The sequence below is a fragment of the Bidens hawaiensis genome, unplaced genomic scaffold, assembly GCF_021521415.1.
Source record: "Bidens hawaiensis isolate Kalapana, Puna unplaced genomic scaffold, B.hawaiensis_p1.1 tig00016232_1, whole genome shotgun sequence".
NCBI classification, from domain to species: domain Eukaryota; kingdom Viridiplantae; phylum Streptophyta; class Magnoliopsida; order Asterales; family Asteraceae; genus Bidens; species Bidens hawaiensis.
In genome coordinates, this window is record NW_027492481.1 from 69836 (window position 1) to 92222 (window position 22387).

Consider the following 22387-nt stretch of genomic DNA (forward strand, 5'->3'; position numbering starts at 1 on the left):
AGGTGAGCTTTTCAAACTCGCTTATTTGATTCTTGAAAAGCAGAAAGTTTTTGGCAAACCTCCCCCAAAAGCTTCAAAATGGAACTTTTACAAATGTGTTTTTTGAATTTCACTAATCAAATAAGCAAAATTTAATAGCTCACCCCCCACCCCCTTACTTCAAGACCGTGTTGCAGACTAGCAGATAAACGATGATCATTGAATGACTTACGAGGACATTCTTACATGTTGTCCTTCTGAGAAGCGGTTAACATAGACGAAGTTTTTAAACTTTTCCTGCTGCTGTTAGTAGGTACAGGTGAAACACTTAAAGTTGGTGACTTTAGGACTGAAGATGTATCCAGGGGTATATTAGTAATAATACATTCTCTAACAGATTCTTTTGTTATCTTCATTGTTTTCAAGATTCTGATCTGATATATCTTCTTACATATTAACATCTTGAATCTGTTCACTTTCTTCGACTATTTCCATTTCTTCATTGTTTTTAAAAGATGTATGCTTCTACTAGCATTCCACCCGGCGTTCGGGTCAACTTGAATTCCAGTTGACTTCATTCGGTGTAATTCCTGTCAAATGTTGTAGTCCACAAAAGTTGGTAGCTGAAGCACAAAAAAAAAAGAAATAAGAAAATCTTGAAATTAAGAAAAATGTACCTTTAGTTGGCGTATAACTTCAGGCAATGCATAAACATCGTTTTTTAATTCACATTAACGATAGCTCTGTTTTTCATAGCTTCGACTCGAGGGGCAAATCGTAACGTGCTAAACTTCTCGTTTTTTTACAACTGAATCACAGAATATAATGTCATGTTAGAAAACTTGAAAAAGATAAAAAAGAAAAGCAGTTAGGGCCAAAAAGGGCAATTTTTTTAAATGGGTTGGTGGGGCCGGTTTGAATTTGACACAAGAAGTTTTTTGCCTAAACTGTTTATTAAACAATTAGCATGCCATATATGATTTTGAAAGTTATAATAGTCCAATAATAATCCATGTATTTGAATAAAATAATTTTGGAGCTATGACGCAGTGAAGATACGCTTTAGCCAACTTTTAACTCGTCGGACCGTTTATTTCCTTTTTTATTTGCTCTTTTTTAACCATTTGACCCGTTACATAAAAAGGCAATACCTTTGAGAGGGAGAAATGGCACAAATCATTGCCAGCTTGGCATTTCCACCAAGTGATTCCTCCAAGGGATTCCTTCAACAAAATGTCAATTTGGAATCTCTGTAGGGAATATGCCTTGGCTTTCCGGTTTGTAAGACTTCAGCTAAAATGTTAATCAAGTTTCTGCAAATCCAATAACAATAAAAGTAACATTTTTTAAATGTGATCAAATAATAAATATATAATAAAATGAAATGGCTTACCCTAGCTGTTAAAGTGAAAGGTTAATATTACCAGCTTCTTTCAAACGCTCTCCAGCTGCACCAGTTGACTCTTGTCGTTCTGACCCCGCAAGGTCAACAAGATTCATTTGACTCCTTTTTTAAAGCATCTCAGACCGTCAACACTTTATAGAATTGTAAATTCAACCATAATATTTATTAGCTTCTGTAAAAATATGTGTCCTTACAACTTGACTCCACAACACATGTAAAGACGTTGTGCGAGCGGGAACTCTCAAAGTTTAAACGTCTAGATCCGGTCCTCCGATTTGATGAACCGTGCATATTTGTTAAAAACCTATCAAATAATATAATCCCAGAGTTTAATACATCTGTTTAACTATTAGTCAAGTGCAAGAGATAATCATACAAAAGAATCTTGGGGACCAATTTAATACCATTTTGAGTCACATTTTTCTTACTGCAAACAATCTCCTCAGTCAAACTTTCAACATACACCCCGGTACTACTATCCTCTCTTAAATGAAAATTTCTTTGAAATGGATTCGGTGATTTGTTCATTAGAAAAATGTGTGTAATATGTTTTGGTATCAATAAAAAAAGGGACAACCTAAAGTTCAGCTATTGATGATAAAAGCCCATGATGTTACCTCGAGAAAAGAACATCGACGCTCATATGTAACTATGTGAGTTGTTTGTCAGCCAACCAGCATGCGCATTCTGTTCCTACAAAAAATAAGCAAACCTCAAGTAATTCATGAGACAAGTTCACAACTGAAACTATGAGACATAGGATATAGAAAACAAAAAAAACACCTCGTTATGCGGGAAAATAATGTTGCAAAAGCACGAGACATCAATCCTTGTTAATTACTATTTCTAACAATTTATTGGCCTGTCCCCATATCCTGTAGGTCTTTCCATTCCCAGTAAGTATTAAATTAACAGAAAAAGTCAAAAACCATATAAAATAATGGCGATAAGATTGCATTTATTTATACCTGCCCGCTCATACGCGAATAATGAGCTGCAAAATCCAGCAAGACAATTTTCAACAAGAAGAGCTCCCACAAGCTGGAATATATCAATCTGAAACACGAATTTGAGCAATAATCATAAAATCTGAAACATTTTACAGAGACAGAAACTGAAAGGTAACAATGATCAACTTGCCTGAGTTGATGTTACATCTGCTACAGAGCTGCATGATCAAAGCTAATTGGTGCCCTGGCATAATCACCAGAAGTCTTCTGGATTATTGTTCCTCCTCCTTCATTCTTATTCAATGGATAATAAATAAACTCACCACATTCAAGTGATCATAAAATTCAAGATAACCTATCCACCCATCTAACTTGTTACATTCTTGTAATTTTTGAGTATTTCTGAAGCACGCGATAAATGGCAAAAGATATTTATGTAAGTGATTACATCATGTACAAGCTTTAACCAAGTCAAAACACACATAGATGATTCTTCAAAGTTACAGTCAAATATAGTACACTGGTTTTAACCAAGTCAAAACACAACAATCCAAAATGTAGTAGGTCAAAATAGTAGGCTAGAGTGAATACAGCAGTTTTATATGATACGTAGGTCAAACAGAAAAGACTTGTTAAAGTCAAAACAGAATTGACGAGGGGTCAATTTCTCCACATCAGTAAAAATTAAGCAGCCTCCCCTCCCTCCTGGTAACCTACACAAAGCATATTATAATAAGTAAAAAAAATTGCAGCTAAAATAAAAAAAAAGAAATAAATACCAGTAAGCAGTCTATAGCAAAAACACCCCTCCGGATGATGACGACGATAAAGCACTCTGTCTCCCTTCACGATACACAAAGCATTATGATATGTAAAAAAATTGCAGCTAAAATGAAGAAAGTGTATCTTAAATATACCAGCAATCTTTTCTGCACTACAGTTGCATTCAAATAATGCATCCGCCAACTGTTGCCAATTTCTTAAAACATCACAACGCTTACCAGACAAGGATCTATCATCAAGCTTGTAAGAATATAACATCTGGCACAGCTGTTGAAGCATAACATGCACAGAACCCTCGAGTTTGGGAACCGGGGCCTTGTAGAGGAACACGGTAAAAGGAATTGGATCTGGGGTATATTCTTTAAGAACTAAGTCTAGATCTACCCTATCCTCCCAGTTCGCTTCAGGCTTGAGATGATCAGGAGCAAATTCAATAGAAAACAGAGAATCGTTAGTATCTCCCAATTCCTCCCACCCCCCACCTCCCCAACTTGTATCAAGCTTGTGCAAACTTGGCTTTCTAATATGGGGGTTGCGATTAACAAAACACACGCCAATACAAAAAAGATCCATACCAGATCCTTTTAGAAAGGTGTACCATGTTGAACTTGGACTATCATAACCAACTAGGTGAGGTAGTTTCTCAAAAGGTAGAATATTTATCTCAATCTTGTCATCCCTAACACGAATATTAACGTCCACAACAGAATCAACACACAAGGCAAATACTTTGTTAACATTGCAGGAAGCGGGGCGTTCTAGGATAGCATTTGTTCCATAGCCAAGTAGCCTAAGTTGTGCCCCATACTTCACCTCGACCCATGTTACCTGCCTATCCAGCTTACAAAATACTAGGGCCGGAAAATCGTGCCTAAACAGCATAATAACCGCTCCTGGTTTATTAGGCGGACCCGACATACAACAGTCGCTGTACTCTCCTTTGTGATATTGTTCAGGAAGAGTAGTCATCTGTAACGTGTTAGGATTCCACAGATACCATCTTTCCTTGTTAAAATGACTTGAAAGAATGATATATCCATAAAAGCTTCCCCGAATTAATTTCGCGCAAAGTTGTTTTCTGTATATTTGGAGATCTCTAAGGGATTGTTGATTTTTTAAGAGAATGGATTCATACGTATCTGGTAGGTCCTCTTCCATCTGCTAAAACAAAGCATTCCAATCAAATTAATTTTTGAATTTAGGTGTGAAAAGGCAACAAAATGATTTACAGATCACAATACTGTCAAATAGAAACTAGTTACAACATTTTAGGAAACTATTGAAATAGAAAATTCGATCTAAATATAACTAACAGTAGTTCAGGATGATCTATGATTAAAACTTAAATAATAAACAGTTAATTTCACACCAATAGTCAAATACAGTTAAGGCATAAATCATATAATCAAGCAGTCAAACCCATTTTTGGAATTAGGATCTGTGATTAATAAATCTTACACAATAAACAATTCATTCCACACCAATAGTCAAACACAGTCAAAGTCAAAGTTAATTCCAGTCAAATTTTCATATTTTGGAATTAGGAATAGTCAAACACAGTCAAAGTAAAATCCAGTCAAGTTTTCATATTTTAGAATTAGGATCTGTAATTGATAAATCTTAAACAATGAATAGTTAATTCAGAATTTGATTATAATACCATATCATACAGTCAAAGTCAAAATTAATTCCAGTCAAAGTTTCATATTTTGGAATTAATATCTTTAATTGATAGACCTAAACAATAAACAGTAATTCCACACCAATGGTCAAACACAGTCAAAATCAAGATTAATTCCAGTCAAGATTTCAATTTTGGAATTAATATCTTTGATTGAATCCTAAACAATAAGCAATTATAATAAATAATCATCAACACATGACAGGTGAACAATATATCTGAAGAAACACTAAGTGACCCCGACAGATTAAGGAACCTACCTCTTCAATATCGAACAAGAATTGTGAATAATCAACAACAAAGAATCGACAAACACATTGTTTAGTTTCTTGATTCGCAATTTAAAACCCTAATTGATGATAAATCAAAGATATACCTCGTTGAGAATCAAGATAAAAGAAGTTGATTGTGCGATTTGAAAACCCTGAGCAGTTGAACGGTAAACAACTCTCAAAACCCTAATTGATGGTGTGTGTGGTGGTTGCGAGTGATATGAAGAGGAAGTGGGTTAGCAATTACAAGTTTACAACTGGAAGAAGAAGAAGACTATAGGTTAGGCGGGAAGAAGGTATATAAAAGGACACCTGGCAAAATATGAATTTTGTTTATTATAATAACTAGGTAAAAGTGTAAAACCCTTGGTTATGGTAGTTGATGTAGGTATCGATTAGGTTAACATGCGTTGGTAAAATCTGAACGTTGCGATGGTTAGTTGATGTAGGTATCGATTAGGTTTGTTACGGTAGCATAACTAACGTCAAAAGTTAAATTCGTATATGAACATATTTAAAACAATATAAATCGGTAAAACACCGGCATTGTGTCCCTAGTCAACATCAATTTGATCGGTGTCGGTAAGGTTCGTAATAATATCAAAACTTAATCCAAAAAATAAATATATAAAAAGCACATTTTAAAAAAAATAAAAGAAAGTATTCTAAAAGCTCATTTGCGACACCCTGCTTATGATAATTTTCTTATATTATAATTCTGATATTTTAACGTCTTTATTATGACTTGTAGATAATGCTTTGTTTATTATATATTATCAAACAACTTAATTTTTTAACAAATTAGCAAGTATTAACTACAAAGGAAAAAAAATTTCTATCCAAAGTTGTTAAAAAAGCAAACATATCGTAAAGCAAAAAGAAAAAAAAAAACTTATCTAAAACTGCATGGACCTAATACTTCATTTCTCTTTCTATGCTTTGGAAAGAACAAAAAATGCATTGCTCAAATCCTAAGGGATGAAAAATATAAAAGTTAACATTAAACTGTAGCATATAGGTTTCCTTTAATATATATTACAATAATCTTTAGCGTTCCGGACCGTAAATACACCCGATGAATCTCTACACCAAATAACTTAGTCGTTCCGAACTCCAATCCTTTTTTTCCTTTTTAAGTGGTCTCGCTAGATAATAATTTTATTATTATATCATATTATAGTTATTAAATTTTACTCAAGTATTAAAGTTTGTTATCGGTCAATATTTTTACGATTCTCAGTCTTTATGAAAAAGAGTAAGTAATAAAATGTATCTGTCGTTGGAGAATACCCACATACAGCACACTCAATTATAAAATCTTGAACTATGACATATTTAGGTTGGGTGATTTAAATAAGGAAAAGTAAAAGTCCTTGTATATCAAGTTTCCTCGTACATGATAATATTGAGCAAATAAATATTCACAACTTTATCGTACTCTTCATCTATTATAAATGCGATGTTATTATATTTTGGATGATTTTATTGGGTGCCAAGTTACGCTTTTTTTCTCTATTTTTTAAATTTTGTTCATACACAATATGGCCATGATTTATGTGAGAACCAATTTTTTTTACTAGAAACAACCATCTAGTTTATAATTTATTAGGTGTTTATAAGTTCCATCATGTCAGATATAAAAGGCGACAATGCTAGTCACTTTTTTGACAAGGGCCCGTGGAGCTTACTTTGCTTTAGGCCTTCAAAATATTTTTATCCGTGATTCTTTTAAAAAAATGTATGATTTTCTTTTCTATTTATTAAAAAGGACAAAAAAATAAATAAATACAGTGTTTGTCAAGGTTTTATATCACAATTTATTTTAATATCATTTTGATTATATATCACGCCTTTATGTTTTAAGCTTTCTTTTTCGGTTGCTATTGTGTACATAGGTACTCTACCGATCATACATAACGAATCAAACCATTACCGGCCAAATTCTCAACGCCTCCCGACCACAACACGGGTTTTTAATAACACCTTGTTAGATAATTAATATGTTAAAATGTTATGAGTTCTAAAAGCCATAGCAAATTGCATATAAATGTAAAGGTGAATGACATGAATGTGGTCAGCGCTATACTTATAGTACTAAGTATTATCATTTCTCTAATATGCATGGTCCGTTTTGTATACTTGTGTCCCATGGGGATATTTTAGTGGTAATGGTAAAACTTCCTGACTTAAACAAGTGTTCGAATCCTGTAGTGTACAGGTTTGGTGATAATAGCAGTATTTAATAGGAGTATAGTGGATGTCGTTCATAAAAAAATAGTGACATGATTGATCAACTCATGTTGAAAAAAACTTATCAAGTGGATAAATTTTTAAGATGACAATATTTACATTTATTTAAAGAAAAAAGGATATACGTGACACATTTGTAAAAGATTTATTACATACAATAACCAATTAACCATGTAAGAGAGAAAATATAAAAAGGAATTGGGAATAATGCATAAAGTTCACTAGGAATACAAAGGTTGGACAAGTTAACCACTATAGACTGGTCCTCACAAATGGTGAGAACACCTCCACCCTTTTTATATGTTAATGACAAAAAGCAACCTCATACGTCCGTGAAGGGAGTTAGTGTGGTGTAACTAGCGTAAGCCCACCATCTCTTGACCTCCCCCCCCCCCCCCCTTTTTTCCACCCCAACTCAAGCCCCACTATAGTAAAATCATGTTAGGATCAGATTCAAACTTTAGACTTTGCAGACTCCAATCTAAATATTCATGTTTCATCCAACGTTAGTTAGAGCTTAAAGCTCATTGGCTGAAAAAAAACCATTTGAGTAAACAGAAGCATCAACAAAACCATTTTGCCCTTGTTAACTTAATTAAGTTGCCGACTAATTACATTCGATATAATTAATAAGGAAGTGTGGTCGCATGCTTAACCCGGAGGAGAGATTGAACGGGCCTTTATGATCCATGAAGACAATTAGATAAAAATGTTAAATAAAGATGGTTTGCTAGTGGTCTCAATATCAAATACAAATTAATAAAAGAAGAACAAAAATGTCAAAGAACTCGACCGGCTTACTTAGGCATCTATTCTTCTAGGCTTAGAGAGACGTACGTTTCTTACCCCCGATTATCTTAGCTTGACACCAACGCTTTTAGATCATCATCAGTGATAACCTGCAAAGACATGTATAAATTAAGGACCCAATAAGTGGATGCCTTAAACTCTTGCATGGATGTTAAAGGTAGTTAGTTATACATGGTTAAACAAGCAATATTGACCACTATAAAAAAATTGTGATTACCTTGTTTGTTTCGGCTAATAATTTAAAGCGTGCAAAGATATCGCTAAGTTCCTTCCCGTCATAGTTATAACCAAGCTACAGCCAAAAATAAATAAATAAAATAAAAGAAACATTAAAACTTAATGTAGGTGTAGCTGATGGATCAAAATGAGTCGAGCATTGCATACTACCTCAAAGAGTTTCATTTTTAAAGCATGGCTTCCACTGCATGCATATAACAATATATGTGTGAAATTAGAAATTTAGAATATTAAATAAATTAAGGCAAGCGGTAGCATTAAGACTAGGATCATAATACAAATTCATATTAGTTTTATCAAAATGGCTTCTATGTTTCTTTATGCAGAAGCATTGAGAAAATCGTGTAAAAATGAGTCTTGTACATGTATAGATAATTTTAGTTTTATGATTTTTTATGTAAAGTAAAGCTTCCGGTTTTCTGTACTCGTTTGTGGTTCGCCAATGAACAAACACCTATGTGTATGTATTTCATACATGTATACCCTATGGGAGGCATCAAATGAGAAGGTTTTAGTGTGAAAGAGAAAAAAGAAATAAATATATATTAGTTTTTTCAGTTTAAGAAAGTTTGGAACTACATAAATATGTTAAAATGCAATGTTCAAATTATAACCTAAGTTTTCCGAGTGTAAGTCCGAACTCGTTAGACCGGTGAAGTCCAATATCTTCAGGAGAAATGAATTCATAGGTGCTTTTGTTCTTTAAGACACCATCCTATATACACCAAAAATCATGATGCATGGGTGATTAGTTATACAAATAATTGAGGGCTTGAGGCTTATTTGAATTGTGAATGACCAAAGAAAAACACCTGATGGATCCCACTTTGATGAGCAAAAGCATTAGCACCGACAATAGCCTTATGTGGTTGCACCTGCATCCCAGTGTACTCTTCCACCTAAGTAATTATAATAACCAAAGGCACAAAGATATAGTTTATTAATGTTGACACATACACAACTAGACAATATATACACATTGGGGCGGATCTAGGGGGTGCCCAGGGTATGTCCGGATACCTCTCAACTTTAATGACTAAGTGTAAAATTGTTGCAGATTTTTTTCTTCTTCATTTTATGTATTCGGATATATACCCTCGTGAGAATATGTTGTGATACCCTGAGGTCCAAAAAACCTTTTAGGATACCCCTGAATTTTTCTTATAAATTCGTCACCACACACATACCATTTTGCTAGCTATGTTGATGTGTTTTGTGTTTATTCCCGTGTAGAGGTGATCCAATAACTCTCTTTTACATTTTACAGCCATCACTACCTATACATATACACTTAACAAGGTTAGTATAGTTTTTATAAAATAATGTAAGGTTTAATATTGCTTATTATTTGTTAACTATTTAATTAATCACAATGAGGATAATTATAGTTTTACCTAATTAACTGAATCATATCTTCTAGTTAGGCTAAAGATTGTTAAATAAACATTAACTAATATATTATATCTAATAGTTTTAAATTATCAATGAAGAACAAGAATATTACTTAGCTAGACCGATCGACCCACCTCTTCCAAAGAAATAAAAACGGCCGTATACTCTAGCGAATAACGAAATATTATAAGCAAAAAAAAATAAAAAAATTAGGCCTTACGTAAATAGATTTTTTGTTTGGTTTAAACAATTAAATTTTAAAAATAAGCTTACTTGGTTATGATTTAGCCATTTAGGTCATGTGAAAAACTTTGTATATAAAATAAACCTTAAAAAGGTCTCAAGTGAGACTAGAACTTGCAACATTTTGATTGGAGTAATACCCTTTTACCAGTAGATCAACCTAGTTATTGTATAATTTGAGTAAAACATTAAATATACATATTTCTTTTTCCTAAATATATATATATATATATATATATACAGAGAGAGAGAGAGAAAAGATCAAATAAGAAGTTTGATTATCCTAAGAAGGCTAGGAAGGAGGGTATTTTTGTCTAATACATTAATATTGAAAACCCACTTAATTTAATTTCAAAATTCCACTTAATTAAAACCCACTTAAATTTTCACTTATCTCTTACAACCAACACCGCCCACCGCCACTACCTTGCCGGAAAAGTCTTCAGAAATTTCGTCGGAAAAGAAAACTCTATGAAAAAGACACAATGTAAAAAACACAATGAAATAAACACTATGAAAATAAAAACAATGACAAAAAACAATGAAAAACACAATTAAATTACACAATGTAAAAAACACAATGAAAAAAACACTATGAAAAAATAAAACACACTTGTATAACACAATTTTGTAAAACACAATTTTGGTAAAACACACTTTGTTAAAAACCCACGAATTTTTTTTATTTTTATATAGCAATATGGTACTTATATAAAAGATAAAAAAACACTCGTTATTATGGTGAAATTGTTTTGAAAAAAAAATGTCGTATAAAAAAGTTGTGGGCGTTTTAAAATGACGGGAGAATTTAACATGTGCCTTCCATGTGGAGAGAGAAAGTCAAAAAATGTGTTATCCTTATTATGCCCTTACCCTTGTTTTACACTTTATCATCTCTCTAATCTAATCTCAACCATTCAATTTTAAAATGAATGAACAAGATTATTTCCCATACTTCTTAGGAAAACTAATTTTCTTATTATAACTCAACCCTATATATATATATATATATATATAATAATAATAATTTGTGCCCCCAAAATTAAGTGCCCCGACCGGTCGACCACATTGTCCTATGCCCAAGCCGCCACAGTTGCTGAGCATCTTTAAAAGAATATATACTATGGACCTAATTCTTTGTAGTCGCGAAAAGAAAAGGGGGGGGGGGGACACCAGGAAACAAAATACGATTCTTAAGGGTGAGCAAAAAACGGTTCGGAACCGCCAGAACCGAGAAACCGGAACCGAACCGGTGCCTCATAACCGCTAATGTGTATACCGGTTCATTTCTCGGTTCTCATAATTTGCATTAAACGGTTCCCAGTTCGGTTCCAGGTAAAACCGGCGGTTCTAGACTTGGAACCGAAGAACCGGAATATTCAAAACGTTTTAAATAAATTTACCAATCCCCAATTTATATAGAGTAACTTATTAACCGCCATCCATTCAATCATTTTTTAATTCAAATCTTCTTTATTTATGTTCAAGAACTAGCAACCATGATCAATTATGATTTATGCTATCAATGTAATTTAATATAAAATGATATGATCTTTCATTAATATATCGTTGCTAATGATTTATTTAACATCAACACTTAGTTTTAATAAAAAATATAACGGATGTTCATGTTGTAATCTAAATTAGTTTTACCGTGAAAGAAGACATACAATTGTATAAACTTGTTTTACAATTTGCAAAGTTTGCATAACTCATTAGATAAATAAATTATCGAACCGGTTCTAGCCAGAACCGATTAGCGAAAACCGGCTTTAGCGGTTTTGGAACCGAACCGGTTTACTATAATAGGTTCCAGTTCTATTTTTCACTTATTTTCGATTCCGGTTCGGTTCTCGCGATTCTGAACCGTTGCACAGCCTTAACGATTCTTGAGTCATGGCCAGAAATCTAGCATGTGAGTTTATTCGATGCCTCAAAATGTTCTCTAGGTTTCCATTTAATTTTAAGTTCTCTAAATTATACCGAAAAGACTCTTTGAAACAATTTACTTTTAAGTTCTAAACCGTTTGCAACCAAACATCCCATACAATCGTTACTTACCCTTGCACACCATTAGTTATTTGCATGTTTATTGGCTCCACGGATTAAAAGTACCAAACGTACGTCATTAGTATGAACATAAACAGACTTAACAACCAAGGAAATACACATATGTGATATCTTAGTTTGAAACCAACGCTATTAGATCATCGTCGGTGATAACCTGCAGGGACAAATATTAATTAATTAAGGATGTACATAATTCTTGCGTGAATAAGATTAAACACTCGACACCTTCTTTGTTTCGGCTAAGGATTTAAAGCGTGAAAAGAGATCGTTAAGTTCCTTCCCATCATAGTCATAACCAAGCTGCATGCGTGCACAAAGAAAAAGAAGAAACATTAAATATTGGTAGCCTTATCACTTGTGGATCAATGAGTTGGTTACCTCAAAAAGCTTCGATCACTTTCAAAGCATGACTTCCACTGCATGTATAACAATATCAAATAAATAGAAATACATTTTCTATTAAAGGGCAATGGCTAACTAAGTGACAAACAAATTAAATGCATTACATTTGGATAAAAACAATTTACGTTGATTAATAGATCAAATGACCTAAGCTTTCCAAATGTAAGTCCAAACTCGTTAGATCGATGAAGTCCAATATCTTCAGGAGACATGATTTCATATGTGCGTCTGTTCTTTAGGACACCATCCTATAAATATATATATCAGAAAGCATTAAGCATGCATGCATATTGGTAATTATATATATAATTGAAGCTTGTTGGAAGTGTGAATGACCAAACACCTGATGTATTCCGCTTTGATGAGCAAAAACATTAGCACCAACGATAGCCTTGTGTGGCTGCACGTGCATCCCGGTGTGTTCTTCCACCTAAGTAATTGTTCATACGCCATGTCATCAAAAGTAAACGGAGATAACGACCTGTGTTAGTCTGAGATTGTTATATATAGGTAACAAGTTGAAAGTTGGGATTGTAACCGGTTAGATTGTTAATAAAGATATATTGATTGGTTGTTAATAGTTTGGATTATTTAGATCCAATTTTCCGATATATAAACACACACATACCATCTTGCTAGCTATCATGATGTGTCTTGTATTAATTCCTGTGTAAAGATGATCCAATAACTCTCTTTTACATTTTATAGCCATTACCACCTGTAATTGTTCAACAAATTTACGATTAGAATAAATTTTATACATCAATATCATTTATATTATTAATCAACTATTAATTATAATCATGCATGAATTTTGTTAAATTTTTGGTCAAGAACAATAATATTATTACTTATCAATCGACCCACCTCTTCCAAAGAAGCATTACCAGCTCTCTCGCCGATTCCATTAATCGTTACTTCTAATTGTCTTGCACCACAAGAAGCCCCCTTGGAAATCAAGCACATAATTTAGCCAGTTAATTAATCAAGCAAAACATACACAAAGGTAAAAAACGCAATTACCATTAAAGTATTGGCAGTAGCAAGTCCTAGATCGTTATGACAGTGGGTTGAAACAATAGCATCCTCAATCCCAGGGGTATTGCCTCTTATGTCAGCAATGAGCTGCCCATACTCACTAGGCAAGTTGTAGCCGACGGTATCACCAAGACCGACAGTCGTCGCACCTACTTTTATAACCTCGCCTAGGATCTCATATAAAAATTCTTTTTCGGATCTATTAATAAACTTTATCTTTTAGGATAATAATAATAATAATAATAATAATAATGTACGTACCTTTTAGCATCTTCAATGCAAATTGAATGTCATGACACCCTAAACTCTTGGCATATAGCACCATACATTTAGCCTTTTCAAGCACTTCAACTTTGGTCATATTGAGCTTATACTTCATATGAATCTCACTTGTAGCTATAAACATAAGTATTCTTGGATATTTTGCATATTTTACAGCTTCCCATGCCATGTCTATGTCCTTCTTGGTGCACCTTGCTAGACAACAAATCACCGGCACATGATCACCTACTTCTGTTTCAGTGGTCGCATTTCCAACCTGTGTAAATTGGAATTGATTACATGCAAACTGTGTAAATGAACTCCCTTCCGTGTTGTTGGGATGGGAGTGCCATCGAGCCGATACGCACCTGGTTCGGGATCTCGTTCTTTACGCAGCATGTAGTCTCCACATTGAAGCTGGAATTTTTTGTTTTCCCCAGCTGGGGTTCCACAAGCACCCGCCTGCTCAGCCTTTACTTCGCCACGAGGTGCGCGAGCGTCCCATCTCTGACGAATGCTTCGATCATGTCTTTTACGTCTATGCATTCTTCAGTGTTGTGGCCTTTTGTCCTGTGATAGTCACAGTATTTGCTCCGATCAGCATCGTGACGATGTCGGATTTCTGGGGGTTTTGGCCACGGGAGCTCTTCAGTGGCAAATATGTCAGTGACGCTTTTTGTGAGTAGCGTCCATCTGGAGTTCCGGTGCGGCTGTATATTAACCCTTTCACCCAATCGATGTTGCAAGCCGGATGGCGTGTCAAAGTTTACCCTTGACTGCCAAATGCCTAGCTTCCGTTTTTTGTTCAGTCGGGCGGTGAAGACGTTGTCTTCTCTTGTCCTCTGGGTGTAAATGTTTGTATTCTGCGGGAGGTCTCTACCCAGTTGCTTCTCCGTTTCCGCATAGCGTTTTGCTGCCGTCATGATGCCATCCCATGTGGATGGCATTCCATCTTTACCCGTTAGGGTGCGGATGAGCTCTGGGTCATGCGCGCCCTGGATGAAGGCTGCACGAACAAGATCCTCGCTGATATTGCCCAAACTTAGCTTCTTTGAGTTGAAGCGAGTGATGAAGTTTGGCAGAGATTCATCTTCCTCTCGTATGCATTTGAGGATTGTCCATTGCTCCTCGGTATACTTTCGTTGCTGGCTGAAGTGTTGGCTAAACTTCTGTTGGAAGTCTGCCCAGTCGTAAATGTGGTTGACCGGTAGACGGTCAAACCAAGCTCTGGCCGCTCCAGCCAGAGTCATCTGGAACATGTAGCACCACGTGGGTTCCGTCCAGTTACTGACGGTTGCCCCCGCAATGAACCTGTTCAGATGGTCATCTGGGTCGGATAGACCATCGTATGTGCCAATGTTGGACATGTGTTTGGCACTCCTCGGGGCAATTGCTTCTGCAATGTCCCTTGCGAATTTTGACCTTCCTGCGTTTGTGGCAGTTGGTCTAAAGGTCTTGGAGAAGTCACGCGAGTTTTTCTCCGTGGCCGGTTGGAATGCTTCCCCAAAATTCCTTTTTGGCTGGGGTCCGTTTCCTTACGCTTCCCTTTCGCCCTATGGCGAGGGTTCGCGTCGGTATCGGAGTCTTCCTCTTCGTCGTCTGAGTACTCGCACTCACTACTCATGTTGAGGTACTGGCGAGTACTGCCGAATTCCTCAGCTTGTTGGACTGAACGCAAGCGTTCGTCCAACTCAGCCTGAAACTCTCTTTGACGTGCCTCGGCCCATGCCTTCACTTGATCTAGTGTTTGGCGAGGAGCTCGAGTTCTTCTTTCCAGCTGGGCATCAGTGAATCCCAGTGGAATATTTACTGCACTTGCCCCTGCATGAGTGATTGGGGTAGTGTTCGTAAAATGTACTTCACTTGCCCCGGCTTCTGTAGCCGGGGTAGTGTTTGTAAAAACTGTGTTGCCGGTATTCCCCCCAGTAGCTGGGGTTGTGGTTACCGGGATTTCTCTAACCATCTTTGTAGAAGTTTGAAAAAACTGGAGAAAATTGTAGTTCTAGCTTTATGCACGGATGGCGCCAATGAAGAAACACTAGCCAGACCCTGGGCAGGTTACCGGTAACCTGGGGGTTAGATAGACGTTTCCCACGAGGGGTTAGACCCTGAGAAGATGGTTCTTCTGATAACCTGCAAAACAGACACCGTGAGCTCGTCACTGAGAAGGGGGGGGTTCCTCCTTGTGACCACCCTCCGGCGTGAGAATCAGACTAGATTGCTCTTTAAATATAAAAGTATATTAAGAGATTGCTAGAGCAGATATCAGGTATATTATTAAGATATCAGATGATGAAATGATAATACCATTTGCTGTCTTTTATAGCCGAAGGTGGGTTTCCAAGGGGTTTAGCCGGCCCAACACGCTACCATCTGTAACCTACGCACGTGCCCTGCCTGTGAGTGGTGGATAGGTAGCGGCTGACACAGAGCAGGCGTGTCGTGCACTCTTCCTCTTCTACCAACTACAGGCTAGGCACGTGGTATGGCAGGAGTTGGTGGGCAGGCGGCGGCTATTGGTCACAGTGCTGTGGCGTGCTGTCTGCCACGCTGCTGTCAGTGAGCTGTCGCATTCTTGGTCAGATCTTTTGTCTATACCTCGTCAGGTACAGTAAAAGATCCTTCAGTGTACGGACTGGCTCATTTGGGCGGGAGTATTCCCCCTCCCGCCTCTGTGCGGGATTGTTCCCGGCTTTGCTCATTCCTTCAGGTGACACTGAACGAGAGCTAAGTGCCTTGTGCGTGTAGCCATGCTGCGCGGGTGGCCAGTCCCTAATGGCTTGTACCCGAGGCTGCGGGGACAGGCGGAGTCCTTCACCATTGGGAGGCATTTCCTGCGGGACCAGCTTGCATACTGCGCGTAAGGACGTCACGTCTCTGAGCATGGTTGGTCCTGCGGATCCAGTTGGTCTCTGCGCAGACGTCCCTGTTTAAGGTGAGTCTTGCGGGTCCAACTGGGCTCTGCTGGGACCTACCTCTTCACATCCTCAATCCCAGGGGTATTGCCTCTTATGTCAGCAATGAGCTGCCCATACTCACTAGGCAAGTTGTAGCCGACGGTATCACCAAGACCGACAGTCGTCGCACCTACTTTTATAACCTCGCCTAGGATCTCATATAAAAATTCTTTTTCGGATCTATTAATAAACTTTATCTTTTAGGATAATAATAATAATAATAATAATAATAATAATAATAATGTACGTACCTTTTAGCATCTTCAATGCAAATTGAATGTCATGACACCCTAAACTCTTGGCATATAGCACCATACATTTAGCCTTTTCAAGCACTTCAACTTTGGTCATATTGAGCTTATACTTCATATGAATCTCACTTGTAGCTATAAACATAAGTATTCTTGGATATTTTGCATATTTTACAGCTTCCCATGCCATGTCTATGTCCTTCTTGGTGCACCTTGCTAGACAACAAATCACCGGCACATGATCACCTACTTCTGTTTCAGTGGTCGCATTTCCAACCTCTTGCGCTATCAACTTCACCACTTCTGCCTCGGATTCGGATGATGCTGGGAACCCTGCTTCAATGACATCTACACCCAATTTGGCAAGTTGGTGAGCGATATCAAGTTTTTCTTTTGGTGTCAATGTGACCCCTGATGATTGTTCCCCATCACGAAGAGTGGTATCGAGGATGCGAATGTACTTAGGGTCGGATATGTGGTTAGGGATGTAGGTTGGACGATGGGACGACTTCAAAACCATACTGGTCGGGTGTTGGGGGCTTGTTGGTGACCGAATTGAGGACATTAGCATCGGCAACATAACTTAACCTCACTACCAAAACCCAAACCTGATATTTGATTTAAATACTTAAATCTAATATTAATTGACAACATATGTTTTGTTTCTTTGTACAGCACAACCTAGCTAATTGAAGATGCAATATTTTATCTAATTTGATAAGCTCTTTAATTTCAAGGCCAGACAATTTATGTATGAGACATCTAAAGGTTATCCTAAGAATAAAATATACATTATATGACAGTTTGGTTTTAGATTGATATCTAGCACACATACAATGATAATTCATTATGTAATATGAAAGTCTAGTTATTTCTTCTTTCTTAAAGAAACATAGTATTATACATATAACAAACAGAAAGGATGAATAGCAAGGTAGTATTTGGTACCATATCTAACCAGTACCGTATGTACTGAGTTCGGTATAGGTATGGCCGGTAATATACGTATCTAACCGGTAGACTAGTGCGTATAGGCATTTGGTACTGAATACGATATCAGCAGCGGTACCGATACCATATAGGGAGACATTTTGTAACGAATATTTGCATTGTAACAAACCGATACCGCACTGACTGATTCGGCACCCACTTTTCTAGAAACTCGGTATCAGTATTTCCAATACTGTGACAATACCGATCTCATCTCTAACGATAACACATCAAATACCTTTTTCATGTGTGTATTAAAGGTTTTATAATTTTCTTTTGGGACATTAAACAAAAATCAAGTTGGCTAAGTTGGCTAGACAATGAGAACAATTTTGGGGTTTGGATGGTTTTTCCATATTAGTATGAGGATTGGGGATATGATGTAGAGGTGTCTTCGTTTTCCGGTTATTTTCCTCAAAATTTAAGAATAAAAATTTAAAATAGGGGATGAGATGTGAATGGTGTAAACCTTAACTACATTAATTGTGTTGTTTTTCTTAATTTGCTGAATTTTCTTGTGATAATTTCAATTTGTGCTATACTTGACTAGTTGAAAACTCGCACAATGTTGTGGCGACCTATTTCTAGTCTAATTCGGTGTGAAACTCGTAAAATCCATGTTTGTTCAGAAACTTGAAGTCTTGTGAAGTGACAAAACTGTTTCTATGCCTCTAAAGTTATCACAAACCAATAATATACTGATCATGTTGTTTAATGATATGAAAAGGTTGTAAAAATATACGTTTGTTACCGTAAGAACTTGTTTGGCTTTATCGTGGCCGAGTCCATTAGCAAGCTGGTAATCTCCATGGATTACATTAGATACAATTGTCATCTCAAATGTGGCTGCATTGTCATCCCACCCTGGAACCCCATGATCATAGTCTGCAGTGATATCATTTGTTGTTGAAACCTAAACACAAATACAATATAAATAAAAGAAAATACTGATAAATATTTAAACCAAAGAAATGTATGCTGTATGAGGATGAGAATGAACCTGTAGATAGCTTCCACTTGTTACATGTTTTATATGAACTCGTTTTCTTTCATTTCTTTCTATGTAGAATGTTTCGGTTAATGATGGTGTACTTGCAGTTGCGGAGACAATGTTGTTTTTGGTGTCGTAGGTAATGAAGTTTCCTTGAGATGTTCGGAGATGAAACTCTGTACTAGAAACTCTCCATAACTACACAAACAAATAAATCGATATTAACATATGTTGAGATTATTTCATAAAATTTTGACACATTTGCAAAAAATGTCCGTTATGTTTTACCTTTAAAAATCACACTTAACATCCTTTATGTTAACTTTTTCTAACAGATTACCTCCTTTACACTAACTGTCATTAAAAAGTCGGTCACTTTTTTTGAAAATGACAATTAGTGTATAGAACGTAATATGTTACAAAAGCTTAACATAAAGGATGTTTAGCGTGACGATTAAAGATAAAGAATGAAGCCTGAAACTTTATATATACGTAAATGGCGCTTTCTATAATTTTGTCTAAATTTATTATTCGTGTATGTAATGAGTGCAAATATACCCGAAAGGTTTCCCATGAAGACGGAGAATCTCTGTCGACTGTAAGCTTCGTGCCACCGCCATTTTCCGCAGAAATGTAGTTGTGCAATGTCACTGATTTAAATTGGACCTCTGTACCATCCTGCATAAATAGTTATAATGTATTTTCTAAAAAATTACATGAAATGAAATCCTATGTGGAACTTACAATCATATCTTTGTTAGGCATTTCATCAAATAGTGAGGGCTTAATCCAACCTTCTACCAGCAACCATCCTCCCAAATTCACTCCTCGTACCTTTGAGTTGCCGCGTAATCCTTCAACTTCACAGGATTAATATATACAAAAATACAAAAATAAGTATAATTTATTACAAGTAAAATAATTAATAAATAATAAACAAATCAAGACTGAGTTTGAAAAACTGCTCACGAGCCAGAAAATTGATGAAACAAGAGCAGACGGGAGCAAACCTGAGTAAGCAATGGAGACGATCAACCAGAATGAGAGTAGGAAAGCAAATACTGATTTGCAGAAAATGAATTCCATGAAAGTTGATGGTGACAAAATTTCAAGAATTTTGGTACCTTAAAGATGGAGAAGAATCTCTTGTTAGTTCTTTGCTTAAATCTTAGTTAATCCGAAAAACGCCATGAAATTGAAATCCAACCATGAAGCAACCTCCATTTCCTAATTAAACAATTGCATTTTTTTGAATCCAAAAAGTAGACAAGAAGAAGCAAAGAACAAATTATAACTTATTTTTAATGCAACCAATAACACTTGTACTTTATGCAATTTCATTTTGACATATAAGTAACTTTACTAGCTTTCATCTATGTTGTTTCACCAATAACACTTGCACTTTTGAATTCATTGTGAAACTAACTTTCAAAATAATTTATAAAATTCTGACTGGTGTATGGCAATCCCATTCAACTGTTCATTAGGGCAGACGAAACTACTTTTCTGTTAGACTGGCCGGAATTGCTTTTAGTAACGAACAGAAACATTTGCTCTAGTGTGCTAATTTGAATTCACATCTAATTCAAGTACCATTTGATATGATCATAAGTCGTAATTAAACAAAACCATTGTTAATTATTCTAAGAAAGCCCCATACTCATATACCTATGTTTGCACTGTTCCTTCTTGAGAAAACACTTAGCTGAAAAGCTTACAAAATCATTTTGTTTGTATACGCCAACTCATAGTTGAGACCAAATATCATAGGAAACAAACAAACAAACACAATGACACACTTAATTTGTTTTGATCAATCTATAGCTAACATAAAGATCTATACTTCAAATTCCCTCTAGTTCGATTCTCGGCCCAAACGAAGAGCTCTTCGTTCCTCGACCATATACGCTAGCACTCGATCCCGATCCTCTACGCTCAACACTCGGATCCACAAAGCAAGCCAGCCCCATTGAAACCGATCTCCTCATTGGTTCTAGTTTTCGGCTACAACTGTTAGTCAAATCACTCTGGACCCTAACCCCACCATTCGTATCGATTTCTCGAATGCGAATTCCTTCCTCCACGCTTAATTCGACCGAATTTCGATCACTCTGACCGACACTGACCACAACAGGTGCTCGACACAAAGGGCAGTTTTTATGCGATCGCAGCCAGGTATCGATACATTCAACGTGAAAAGCGTGACTACACTTAGGCAAAAGGCGAAGGCGATCGTCGTCTTGAAAGACACCCAAACAAACAGGGCAGTCAGAGTCGATCACCCCGTCTTCTTTTCTGTATTTAAATACCTTAATCGAATCGATCACGGACCGCTCCAGACCGACCGTATTGATCAACCAAATCGGGTGAAACACTTCCGGTTCATGGTCCTCGTTGATCAAATCTTGATCATGAGGAGTTTCATTAGCATTCACATTCGCATTCGGGTTGGTGTTAATAATAATCATTCTCCTAGTCCTATGGCGTCTGGCACTGCATAGTTTGGTCACGATGATGTAGCAAACGAACCCGAAAGTTGCAACAAGAGCACATATCATGACGAGTTTTCGCGGCGAAAAGGAGTTGTGTTGATGATCATCATCATGGCAGTCGTCTTTAGGCTTACAGAGGTCATGAATTGTGATGCGCAGAGTCTTTCTATGGAGATTTGACATTGTAAGATGATACAGGAGATTGTTAATGTTAAGAGTTTGAGAACAAAAAGTATTTTGGTGACTTTAAGGAAGGAAGTTTCGGATGTAGTTGCAATCGGGCGTGATTTGGTTGTTTGATTATGGTTGCTATTAGTAATAAACGGAATTCATAAATTATTAATAAGCAATCGATCCATAGTAGTTAGAATGACAACAGTCGATTAGAGCCAGATTCTGATAGCTTTAGTGACTAAGACTTAGCCTATTATACATAAAAATATATTTAATTTCAAAACTAAAAGTTTATTCGGGTTTTTCTGGTTGACCCAAATCTTCAAAATCAAACCCGAGAACCAACTCGGTTCGGGTTCGGGTTCTTCGAGTCGGGTTAGTTCGGGTATGGGTTTTTTCGGGTAAAAGTGACAGCCCTACCGCAGGTACAAACCATGTTTCATTTTCTCCCCAAAACCGTACCCGCACTCACCGGAACCGGTTCCACCTCTTGCCGCACCCGACCCGGCCAAAACTCAACCATACCTAAAACCGGTTCCTGCCTTTGTTGACCATACTCGAAACCGGTTCCTACCCGTTATGGTTCCTGAAATAACCGGGATGTTTGGGTTGAAGGTACAAGTTCAAGTCAAATAAGATAGATGACAACGCAAAGAGGCCTAATTTTCATCAGATGTCGAAAGATTGTGGACATAAATTTTGAATACAAAATGAAAACAATCAGATACATAGAAAGAACACACCATTATATGGTAGATA

The 22387-nt window shown here is 36.4% G+C and overlaps 3 protein-coding genes and 1 pseudogene across 3 annotated transcripts; all 4 read right to left on the reverse strand.

Annotated features, from left to right (window-relative positions):
• Nucleotides 1-221: 221 nt before the first annotated feature.
• LOC143551018 (kinesin-like protein KIN-12A) lies at nucleotides 222-1912 on the reverse strand (annotated as a pseudogene).
• A 6127-nt stretch (nucleotides 1913-8039) lies between these two features.
• LOC143551031 (2-isopropylmalate synthase A-like) lies at nucleotides 8040-17584 on the reverse strand. Its single transcript, XM_077041562.1, has 10 exons — nucleotides 17000-17584; nucleotides 13774-13792; nucleotides 13498-13711; nucleotides 13342-13422; nucleotides 13103-13192; nucleotides 9180-9266; nucleotides 8982-9082; nucleotides 8518-8551; nucleotides 8348-8422; nucleotides 8040-8219 (listed from the first exon to the last, which is right to left on the reverse strand). Exons 1-10 carry the CDS (start codon nucleotides 17559-17561, stop codon nucleotides 8178-8180), a joined length of 1305 nt encoding a protein of 434 aa, XP_076897677.1. The 5' UTR covers nucleotides 17562-17584; the 3' UTR covers nucleotides 8040-8177.
• A 971-nt stretch (nucleotides 17585-18555) lies between these two features.
• Nucleotides 18556-19685, reverse strand: LOC143551019 (uncharacterized). The gene is made up of 4 exons (XM_077041555.1): nucleotides 19521-19685; nucleotides 18972-19160; nucleotides 18723-18884; nucleotides 18556-18642 (listed from the first exon to the last, which is right to left on the reverse strand). The coding sequence occupies exons 1-4, from the start codon at nucleotides 19644-19646 to the stop codon at nucleotides 18556-18558; spliced, it is 564 nt and encodes a 187-aa protein (XP_076897670.1). The 5' UTR covers nucleotides 19647-19685.
• Nucleotides 19686-20674: 989 nt separating this feature from the next.
• Nucleotides 20675-21652, reverse strand: LOC143551032 (E3 ubiquitin-protein ligase RING1-like). Its single transcript, XM_077041563.1, has one exon. It carries the CDS (start codon nucleotides 21635-21637, stop codon nucleotides 20807-20809), a length of 831 nt encoding a protein of 276 aa, XP_076897678.1. The 5' UTR covers nucleotides 21638-21652; the 3' UTR covers nucleotides 20675-20806.
• Between the last annotated feature and the right edge of the window lie 735 nt (nucleotides 21653-22387).

Excerpts from the sequence above, each read along its gene's own strand:
- LOC143551031 (XM_077041562.1), bottom strand. The coding sequence starts at position 17,561 with ATGTTGCCGATGCTAATGTCCTCAATTCGGTCACCAACAAGCCCCCAA. Across the intron at positions 9,267-13,102 it reads TCATGATAGCTAGCAAGATG|GTGGAAGAGTACACTGGGAT; the intron begins GTATGTGTGTGT and ends ATAATTACTTAG. Across the intron at positions 8,423-8,517 it reads TAAAAATGAAACTCTTTGAG|CTTGGTTATAACTATGACGG; the intron begins GTAGTATGCAAT and ends TTTTGGCTGTAG.
- LOC143551019 (XM_077041555.1), bottom strand. The coding sequence starts at position 19,646 with ATGCAGGATGGTACAGAGGTCCAATTTAAATCAGTGACATTGCACAAC. Across the intron at positions 19,161-19,520 it reads CTTCATGGGAAACCTTTCGG|TTATGGAGAGTTTCTAGTAC; the intron begins GTATATTTGCAC and ends TTGTTTGTGTAG. Across the intron at positions 18,643-18,722 it reads AAGCCAAACAAGTTCTTACG|AGGCATAGAAACAGTTTTGT; the intron begins GTAACAAACGTA and ends TGATAACTTTAG.
- LOC143551032 (XM_077041563.1), bottom strand. The coding sequence starts at position 21,637 with ATGTCAAATCTCCATAGAAAGACTCTGCGCATCACAATTCATGACCTC.